Source organism: Phoenix dactylifera, chromosome 15 (assembly GCF_051530095.1).
Source record: "Phoenix dactylifera cultivar Ajwa chromosome 15, Ajwa_hap1_PhDact_Kaust_v1.1, whole genome shotgun sequence".
NCBI classification, from domain to species: Eukaryota; Viridiplantae; Streptophyta; class Magnoliopsida; order Arecales; family Arecaceae; genus Phoenix; species Phoenix dactylifera.
The window spans coordinates 12872339-12883668 of NC_143204.1; the positions used below are offsets into that span (position 1 = coordinate 12872339).

The following is an 11330-nucleotide window of genomic DNA, read 5'->3' on the forward strand; positions in this document are numbered from 1 at the left end:
AAAGAATATATATCAGATATCTAACTTCTTTTGAATTATATTTCTGTGCTGTTGAAGCTTGTTTTACTTGTAAACTACCTTGATATATACCTGCAAAACTCAAACTTGAGATAGACCAACGCAAATTGAAGCTCAGGTCCTACTACTGCAGGAATACATCTTTGATTTTGATCAGAATGGGCTAGGTCTCTCATTGAACACGTACTAGATCTGGACGTGCTTTGAGCCATGGACTTTGGGTCAAGTATGGGTCCAAAGGTAGACTATTCCGTTTGTAAACTGCATATAACATATTTCATTTGAATATGTATTTATAAATCTTCTATAAAATATTTTAATAAATTTAATTTCCTATATTTTAATAAATTTAAGTTTTCTTTCCAGTACAATCCCTTGGTCCTAAACATTTCCTCCCACTAGAACTTCTCATCGCCTTCATCCCACCATCAACCATATTTTTATTATTATTATTTTCTTACTATCTCTAGCATTTTACATGTGGATGATCTGATTTGGAGTAAGAAGGAAACAGTTCCTACAATTCACTCAACTTGAACTTTTAGAAAGAATAATGGAAATTAAGCAAATTACAAAATAGGACCCTAAGTTCTCTCTTTTTTTCTTAATTTAGATAGCAAAACTAATTACAATCCCTTTATTTATACAAGCGAGGCCCATCTTTAGATCATCCAAATAGGATTCCTTTTCTAATTTGAAAAGGTTACAACTTTTTCCAAATAATCATGACTATTGAAAATAATCATAAGAAAGCTAAATAAATTTTTAAAATTGCAAATGCTACATCAACTTTATTTTCAGTTCCGTTATCTAATTTTTCTTGATTGTGATTTATATCTGGTTAAAATTTTTTGAATTTTTTTTTTTACTTTGATTGGCCCTTTTTGAGATCCAAATACCATCATAATTCATAAGCTCCATCCACTGTAGGTAAAGAACCTTTAGAAGTCAGTCGCATCCTTGTAGTGTTCAAGGAGAGCTTTATTTTGGTGCCCAGCCCGCTAAAAATAGATGTCAAATAAGAAAGTCATGACCTCCAAAAATTATAATTCATGTTTGAGAATGATGGATATTGTTCCAAAATCCTATCTAGATCTACACAAAGGAGCCAGAATTGTCAGCAATGAATCCAACAATCCTCCAAGATTAATGGACTTGTTGGATACCAGACTTGGATCAATATTTAATCCAATTAATTAATAGTTAGGTTTGTAGATCCATAATGAGTTTCCACTCCATATTTGGTCTAGTAAAACCAAATTTTATCTAGATCACTTAAATTGATAATTTGTGCAATATAAATTATAAAACATAATTTATATAATTTTAAATTTGTTTAAATATTAATATATTTAATTTTTTTTCTATGTAGTCCCTTTGACTTCAACGTGGACTGCCATCAAAATTAGTCTCACCACCAACCATCATATATATTACAATTATTATTATTATAATTATTATTATTATTATTATTATTATTCATTCTCACTAGCTTTTCGAATGTAAACCTACTGAATATCCAAAGCTAGATCCATAACTTAATCCAGTTAATTAATAGTTAGGTTCTAAAAAAAGTTCAAATCTCATCCCTTTTAAGTCATGGGTCTGAGTGGGATGGTACTTGGACCTAACCTAACATGATAGAATGGGCTCTATCTAGCCTAAACCAAATTGGATCGATTGGCATAGTATGTAAAATGTATTCATCCTGCTAGCTCAAAGATTTAGGACTCATTTGGTTCGTAGAAAAAAAAAAAAAGTAACAATATAATCAATAAAAAAATAAAAAAAAAAAGCATGATTGGAGTTTTCAAAAAAAGATGGAAAATTAGCTTTTTATAGAAATAAAATTGCTCCATATTATTAAAAAAACTCATATAGGACATGAAAAGGTCCAATTCTCAGGGGCTAAAAATTGAGATATTTTTTTTTCAAAAATATCTTTAAACTTTTAGATGGAATAGAGTAAGCTTTTATTTTATTAAGGATATAATTGGTATTGTACATAAAAATAGATGCTCAACTAAATATGAGCATTCTAAAATATACCACTTTTTTATATCAACTAAATATATAAAAAATATTTTTTAAATATTATATATCTAGGTATTAGCTTTTTTAAAAAATTATTTTTAAAAAAAAATCTGCAAACCAAATTACTTCTTAAGGTGAGGAAGAGGCGTCTGCCGGCAGGCTGATTTCTCTCCGGAGACGATAAAGGCGCACTGCAGCCTCCTTGGCCCTGCCGACATGCTTAATTTCTTTTTTTTCTTTTGGGTTCCACATAGGAGTTGACGATGACTCCATCCTCAATCAACGGTGAAAGAGACGTCTGGAAAAGTGACTTCTAAACTGAATATATCACAAAGGATAAGAAAAGTCTACCGGGGAAAAAAAAAAAAAAACAGGGTTGAATTTGTTGGCCGACTAATTATGCTGCACCAAGGATAGTTTAATGAATGATTCTACTAAATGCTCGTGAGCCAGCGCTTTGAAGGAAGGGGATGGGATAAAAATAGGAAGTAACTGAAGACATCATGACTGTTAAATTAAATTAACGGACGGTTACGGAAGACATAAGACTCGTTTGGTGCACGGAAGAAGGAGGAAAAAAATGATTAATAAAAAAATAAAAAAAATAAATATTTTATATTTAATTAGAATTTTCAAACAAAAGAGATAAAAAAGTAGTTTTTTTATATAAATTAGATTCATAATTTTCTGAGAAAGAAAAATCTATATATGATATAAAAAAATCCAATTCGTATTGGTTGGGTTTTTTTTTCCAGAAGTATCTTTAAATTTTTAGATAGAATATGATAAATTATTTTTTTAATTAAGAATATAACAAATATTTTTTATAACTTTTCCAATAAAGTAGATACTCAACTAAACGTAAACTATTTTAGAATGTGTCACTTTTCATGGTCAACCAATATGCAAAAATTACTTTGCTGGCAACATATACCCAAGCAATAGCTTTCAGAAAAAATTTCTTTCTGTAAACCAAACAAGTTCTATAGAAATAAGTAAACATACGACAAGTTGATAACAAATTCATGGTATACTTGAACTCATTTACATCATTAGAAAGTTTTAAATATCGCATTTGTTAATACTTTTGGAGTAAAAAATTTGAAGGAGTTACGTTGTCACCATGAAGACCTATACAAACAACTCATGTATGTGCTTGGAATGGAGTAACAGAAACAAATTCGGGAATGTCATTATAATTTAATTATCCATGGAAATTGTTTTGCTTTTCTTTTTCCTTCTCATAAGCCTCAAAGGACCCAAGAATTTTGTTATTTAAGATAGGATGTCAATTTACTACAATTTATTCCATTACTTGTTGCGTAAGAGGATATTTGGGCTGACCTCCTTGGATTTTTATGATTGTTAAATATATGCCAATGGTTGATGAAGCTCTAGTTTGTAAAAGAATATATCTACAACATATAATTAGATAATTTAAAAAGATAATTATATATTGTCAAGAATTTAGGGCACCACAAAGTAAAGGAAATTTAGCATAGCAAGCTGAGTGATTACTAGCATCATTAAAATGTGACTAATATTAATTAAAAATGGATCAAGCAATGGATGTAATTATAGCTTAAATCCTTTGGTGGTAAATTCCTTTATTGGGTTCGCCATGATAAACTAATAAATCTTCGGCAAGCGCTTTAGGAACATTAAAATCCCAAGCAAGAAGTAGAATTTTGTATTCTTGAATCTTATAACGTTGATATGAAGAATAGAGAAAAGATATTGCAGCAAAGGTCCATAGACTAATGCAGGAAATATTGTGGATTGGGGTCTCTATATTATCTTTGATAATCTTTTGTCGATTGATCGTCCCAACATTAATTATTATTAGAGTCACATTTTTGTGTAGAATGTTGGTGAAAAGATTTATGGGAAATTATCAAGGTGATGGATTATGATGAGGCTGATTTATTGAAGGTTAAGTGCATAGTCTTGGTTAGAGATGAATTGTGAGACCGGCCAAATATTGCAATTACTTAATAGGGTTGTTGTGGTCAGATGATGGTTAGGCATATAAAAGCAATTAATATTGGAAGAAAATCAAGCACTTTAATGTTTTAACTTTTAGGCCTTGTTTGGTTGATGAATAACATGGAATAAATGTGAATAAAATATATTAATCTGTCAAAAAGGAACCTTTTTTACCCAAAAAAAAAGTATGTTGAAGAAAGGATACCGGCGAATTTCGAAATAGCTAACAAGCTACTTTTTTACTCACTTATTCATCTTAACTTAGATAAAATTATCTGGACTAGACTTATCTCTAAGTCTTACAAAATCTATTCATGTGGCAAATAAGTCCTTAAATATTCATTACCAATTCAAGCACAAGGTGATTATTGATCCAAAAAAAAAGAGATAACAATTATAATATAATATATATATAATATATATATATAAATATAATTATTAAATAAAATATTTATGCATAATAAATAATATTATAAGTATAATATAGTTTATGATATATACTTAGGATATCTTTCTCCTTCTAATAGATAGAAATATTTAATCGAGGCACCCATTCTACACTAGGTTGCACAAAAAAATAGTTTTTTTATCATGCCAGTAAAGAATTTTCCAAAATAAAAAAAAGGTCCGTAGGGCACCTAATCGTTATGTCATAATAGATCTGAACGCTTGCCTCAAATCGACTGCAATACCATAATTGCTCTAGTGACTAAGTAAACAAAATAAAATAGGTAGATGGGAGATAGAAAAGAAAAGAACTAATCATAAATAAAATATCTATCTTCCAGAGGTTCACTAAAAATTTGAAAAAATAAAAGAGAAAACATCCAGAAATCATTTTTTTTGATAGAACACCCAGAAAGTGATTGACATAAGCATCTTGTTAGCAAGGCTCTTTCACATAATTTGGTTGGTAGATAAGGGATGAGATAAAGTAATTATCTTGCAGTCATCCCTGAAAAATGGATATTTCAAACCGTCCAAAAGTAGGGATAATATTGGATCGATGATTCCCTGAGGTCTACATAATTCCCCTTATCCCCATGCTTTATCCTCCGCCTTCCCTTCCACACCAAACTAGCCCTTTGTTAGTAAAAGGTGATTAAAATACTAAGGGCATTGGCACTAGGTAATCATAAAGGGGGATAAAAACACTTATTCCAAATATTATAACCCCTTAGCCATACTTTGATACTAGGTAATAATTAAACAAAAACACTTATTCCAAACATTAATTTCGCATTACACCAACTTATCCCTTGTTATCCGGTACTGGTTGTACCTATGGGTTTGAGATAGCTATCACCAAAATACTTACTCTACTTCCAAACTAGATCTTTTGAGTTCTCTTCTACGAGGTTTCTTTTAAGTTTCGAATATAATATCATGCAGAAAGCAAAAAAAAGAAAAGCTAATTTGAATTATTCGGTGGAAAAAAAATCATATAAATATGAATTGTGACCGGGCCTTTGACACGGCGTCAAATTTTTTAGCTTTTCAGATGTCTGCCGGCTACCTCTGCAACCTATAAAAGCTTGACACGTGTTCATATCAACGGAATCCGGCGTTGCACCAAACTTGCTTCTCCGACGGCCCGTTGCGGCCTGCTTCGGATCGGAGCGATCCAAGAGAGGGACCCACCAGATTTCCCACCTGTGTGTGTATATATAATTTTTTATATAAATATTTTTTTTTAAAATTTGAAATTGCATGAATATTTTTTTAAAATTTATATTTATTTTTTATTCTCATAAAATACTATTTTTTACAAATACTCCTACTTCTAATACCGTTAATAAAAATAATATTTATTTTAATTAAAAATAAAATAAAAATTTGAAATTACTTTTTTGTTCTTAATCACGATCAACTTAGAAATGTTTTTTTTTACACATCTACCTATTGAGGATATTTTAGTTATTTTAATTTAAAATTATTATTTTTTAGTGGTGTTAGATGGTGTGGGCACATATGCAAAAATAAAAATAAAAAATAGAATAGTAAAATAAATATTTTACGAAGGTATACATGTAAATATTAATTTTAGAAGAGTATTTATGTAAAAATTAATATTTATAACAAAATAAATATATAAAAAGAGGGAGAAGGAGAGAGTGCCCTTGGAGCACTCAACAGATGGCCAGATAGCCTCGTGCACTTTCTTGACGATTCCCTCACGCCACCAACGGCTAATTGACTTTTTCATGTTTAAAGGCACTCTCCTTGCGAACCTCCTTCTTAACACTTGACTCCAAATGTTTTAAATTGAGACAATTTTCTTCTTCCTTTGTCTTCTTTTTTTTTTTCATTTCTTTCTTTCCTTCTCTTTTTTCCATTATTGTCTTTCCTTTTGTTCCTCTTTTCTTCATTTCTTTTTTTACTTTTCTTCTCTTTCCATTTTCCTTCATTTTTTTTCTTTCCTTTTACTCTTCTTTCCTTCATTTCTTTCTTTTCTCTTTCTATTTTTAATTCTTTTCTTTTTTTTCTCCTTTCTTTTTTTTTCTTTCCTTCCTCTTCTTTTTTTTTTTTCTTTCTTTTATTTTTCTTCTCCCTTTCTCTCTTTTCTCTTTCCTTTTTTTCTTCTTTCCTTTTTTTTTTCTTTCCTTGTCTTCTTTCCTTACATTTCTTCTTCTTTCCTTTTTTGCCTCTTTCAATTTTTCGTTCTTTTTATTCCTCTTTCCTTCATTTTTTTTCTTTTATTCTTCTTTCCTTCATTTCTTTCTTTTCTTTATAATTCTTTCCTTTATTTGTTACTTTCCTTTTATGCTTCTTTTCGACAATTCATTTTTTCCATTTATGCTTATTTCTATTATTTCTTTCTTTTCTTGTTAGTCTTCTTTCCTTCATTTCTTTCTTTCCTCTTTCTATTTTTAATTCTTTTCTTTTTTTTCTCCTTTCTTTTTTTTCTTTCCTTCCTCTTCTTTCTTTTCTTTCTTTCTTTTTTTTATTTTTCTTCTCCCTTTCTCTCTTTTCTCTTTCCTTTTCTTTTTCTTTCTTATTTTCTTTTTTATTTCTTTTTTTTCTTCTTTCTTTATTTTCTCTTTTTTCAAAACTGGTATCAAAGATTTTTTTTTTTTGTTTTTGGTCTTCCTAAAAAAAAAGACTTTTGTCTTTATGGCTGGCATGCTAGGCAATAATATTGTCCATATATAATATAAAGTTAGAAGGGTGTGTAAGTATTGCAAAAAATCAATTTGCTTGTTGTTTCTTGTATTGTTTCTTTTGTATCCATTTGTTGTTTTTTTTTCATACACAAACAACACTTGATGCTTTATGAGATATTATTTTTTATTTAGTTTGTCAAATTTCCCTTGAAGAAAAAAATATGTTTAAATAAATTTCCAGTGCCATTCATGAAAGCAACATAGGATATGATAGAGATAAGCTTACAAATCATTTCCCTCTACTGAGTTGCGTTTGGGTTACTGTTTTTGCCTGCATGCCCCATCTTTTACAGTTAACCATGCAGGAATATGTCTTATAAAAATAGAAAGTTTGCATGAACACTGGTGATGGTGCTTTCCATGATAGCTCTTTGCTTCAGTACTAAGCAAACAATTCTAATCCTTGAGAGAGTTCCACAAGGTCAGGCGATTGCTTAGAATATAATGTAAAAATATTAACTCCTCAGACTTTGTGGGCCTCTTTTATTAACATTCTAATACCATGCCATAAATTTCACCCATCACCAAGTTCTTTTGAAAGCTTGACAGAGTCAACCAAAGCTCATGATAATGGTATAAAGAACCACTGCTTAGGTCCTGCTTGACGCTTGACCAACATGGGTTGAATGATATCTTATCATAGTCTCATCATTAGCCACAAAAAAATGGAAAAAGAATATGATCTTGTGCTCATGTCAGTGGACCATGCACTTGTAGATACATCAAGATTAGTTGAATAATGCAACTAAATCAAAGAGTTGCTGGGCCAACGTATTCACAAATCACATGTGATACTCAAAAAATATGATTTCTTTTTCTTTTTTTTTTTGTCTTCTGCCAACTGTTTATATGGATTTTTGGGAGCATTTTAGATACTTTTTATTCATGCTATAGTAGAATTAATACACCTTGCTTAACATAGATATGTTACTTCAAATTTTTCATTTTATATGCTCTTACGAATCTTTACATAAGTTATCCGCACTAGCCACCCTTAATTATCGTTTAATCATTAGAATTTTGATGCTCCTTAATATAGTCACTTTTATTCATTTTCAGTCTAGATGTCGGAAAATATTGACAAGCAGAAAACAGAAATGGAATAAACAAAAATAAAATTATAATAAAAGAAAACACTCAATCGATGAGGCAGAAAGTATTTTCTTGATGTCAAACAAGGTAAAAATTTAAGAACGAGGATCCTTAGCTGTATACAATTTGCACCATAAAGTATTGTGCATCTCTCTATGGAAGGTTATCAACTGCAACACACGTATATGACATATAAAGCTTCTTGTTTGATAGTCATCTATCTTTTAACAACGATCATCCATCAAGATTGTATAATATTTTATTGTGCAAACTGCGTATCATAGAGAATTTTAATTCCTTAATTTTTATCTTGTTTGACATCAAGAAAGTACCTTCCACCTTATCGACTGAGTGGTTCCTATTTGATAGCGATTTGTTTTCTAATAGTGGCCATCGGGTGGTGGATAGCACCAGGTATTTGTGCTCAAAATTGAATCAAATGACCGAGAAAAAGACAGATATTTGGATCAATTAGTCAAAGTAAATCCAGCAATGATGTCATCTTAAAATTATTAATTAAAGCTCAATGTGCGAGAAGTTATTTAGCAGCCTTTACAAACTATAATTTTTATTAAAAATCAATAGGGAGAAATGAATTTCCTGTGGGGTACTTCAAAGAAACTTCATGCACAAAAATGTCAACACCTTGTATAGAAAAGGAGAGCATTCGTTAAAAGGGCAAGGGGCGGTTCGGAACGTTTGCTTTAGAGGTCACGCCTGGTAAACTTCGCCCAAACTTCCCACATTTCCCATATCTTCCCACCCTGGTTCCCACCACCATTACCCTTCTTCTGCCCCTGTTCATCCCCTCCACCTCTTTTCTTCTTGTCTTTCTTGATTGCTTTTGTCTCCCTCACTCTTCCTCTTGCCAACCTCTCCTTACCTTGCTTCCCGCGTGGAAACTGCAAGGAGAGAGAGGGAGAGAGGGAGAGAGGGAGAGAGAAGTTGCTTGCTGGGATCTCCATTGCTCGCCACCTCCCCCTTCTCCTCCTCATTTCTCATGCGTACAAGACATCCCCAAATCCCACACTCTTCCTCTTTCCTTGCCTCCTTCCCCTTCCCATCTCCCTCCCTTTCCCTTTTAACCCCCTTTTCCTCCTCTCTCATTCCCTCTCAACACCTTCCATCTCCCACATTACCCTGTTCTTCCCCCTCTTTCTAATCACCCCAAAAGTTTAGAAAGTTTTGATTTTTTCTGTTTAATCCAATAAAAAACCCATCTTCCCACCCAGATTCATCTTTCTTCTGCCCAAAGTTTCGATTTTTACCTTGAATTCAAGCATTCCGATTGATAAAAATCCCACCTTTTTTTCTCTCTTTGTTGATTCAGAGTTTTTGATTGGAGTAGAGCTTGTAGATCTCGGCTGAATGGGCGGTCAGCTCAGCAGGAGACCGGGCGCGCCGTCGCTCCACCACGTCGATGGCGGGGGCACCACCAGCTCCGGCGGCGGCGGCGGCGGCGGCCGCGGCCGCGGCGGTGGCATAGAGTACTTGGCCGAGCTGAACTCCTACGAGGCGGCGTGCCGCCTCGACCCGGAGCTCCAGTCCTTCGACACCACCCTCCAGCAGCGTACCAGCCGGGTCATCTCCACCCTCGCCGTCGGCGTCGAGGTCCGCTCCCTCTCCTTCGACTCCCTCAAGGAGGTCACCGGTTGCCTCCTCGAGATGAACCAAGAGGTGGTCAAGGTCATCCTGGAGTGCAAGAAGGACATTTGGAGGAACCCCGAGCTCTTCGGCCTCGTCGAGGAGTACTTTGAGAACAGCCTCCAGACCCTTGACTTCTGTACTGCCCTCGAGAAGTGCCTCAAGAAGGCCCGAGACAGCCAATTGATCATACATGTCGCGCTCCAGCGCTTCGAGGACGAGGAGGAGGTGGTGGAAGAAGACAGCAGGAACAAGTATGTGAAGACTTTAGAGGAATTGAGGCATTTCAAGGCAGCCGGCGATCCATTCACGGAGGAATTCTTCCATGTATTTCAGTCGGTTTACACACAGCAGCTGTCGATGCTCGAGAAGCTTCAGCAGAGGAAGAACAAGCTCGACAAGAAGCTGAAATCGATCAAGGCATGGAGGAAAGTATCGAGCATAATTTTCGTTGCCACATTTGCCACCATTCTTATTTGCTCGGTGGTGGCCGCTGCTGTGGCTGCGCCGCCTGTTGCTGCAGCTTTGGCTGCTGCGGCCTCCATTCCGGTGGGGTCGATGGGGAAGTGGATCGACTCACTGTTGAAGGGCTATCAGCAGGCAGTGAAAGGGCAAAAGGAGATTCTGAGCTCCATGCAGGTGGGTACCTACATTATGATAAAGGATTTGGATAGCATCCGGGTGCTCGTCGACCGGTTGGAGGTCCAGATAGATGCGTTGCTGGATAATGCTGAGCTCGCACTCAGGGATGAGGAGGCAGTGAAGTTTGGGATTGAGGAGATTAAGAAGAGGCTGGAGGTGTTTATGAAGAGCATCGAGGATTTGGGCGAGCAAGCAGACCGGTGCAGCAGAGATATAAGGAGAGCGAGGACCGTAGTCTTACAGAGGATCATTAGGCACCCAAAATGAGTTCAGGAGGCTACTTGGTATGTGTTTCTCTAATAATTGATGTTATTCTTATTTGATTGTGGTACTCCATATGTTACTGCAAGTATCACAGACTGTGTACATGTGAAATATTCTCCCCTCTTGCTTTGATGAATAATAGAAGAGGAGCTTTTGTCTCTGACTTACCTAGTTCAATGTATGGGCGGGCTGCAGATTGTTTCTTTATCTGCTCGTAATATATTGCGCATGACTGATAAATGCTTTCTTTTAGGTGTTTAAGGTTATTTAGATTCTAGGACATTGCAAGCAGGTCATTCATCAATATATTCAGAGGAAAGGATTATCCATGGAAATTCTTTAGAAGTTGCTTTTCGATAAAATAATTCTTGGAAACATATTGTTTTACAAGACTTTTAGGTGACCTCAATGATCTCCACAAGTAGAACCTGCCTTCTGCTGGAGGCAGGCTATCAAAATGTATTCCTGAAAAATGAAATAGAATTA

General features: G+C 34.2%; 1 protein-coding gene across 1 annotated transcript; it reads left to right on the forward strand.

Moving 5' to 3' along the window:
* Positions 1-8981: 8981 nt before the first annotated feature.
* LOC103718960 (UPF0496 protein 1-like) lies at positions 8982-11021 on the forward strand. Its single transcript, XM_008807984.6, has one exon. It carries the CDS (start codon positions 9663-9665, stop codon positions 10845-10847), a length of 1185 nt encoding a protein of 394 aa, XP_008806206.3. The 5' UTR covers positions 8982-9662; the 3' UTR covers positions 10848-11021.
* Positions 11022-11330: the final 309 nt, after the last annotated feature.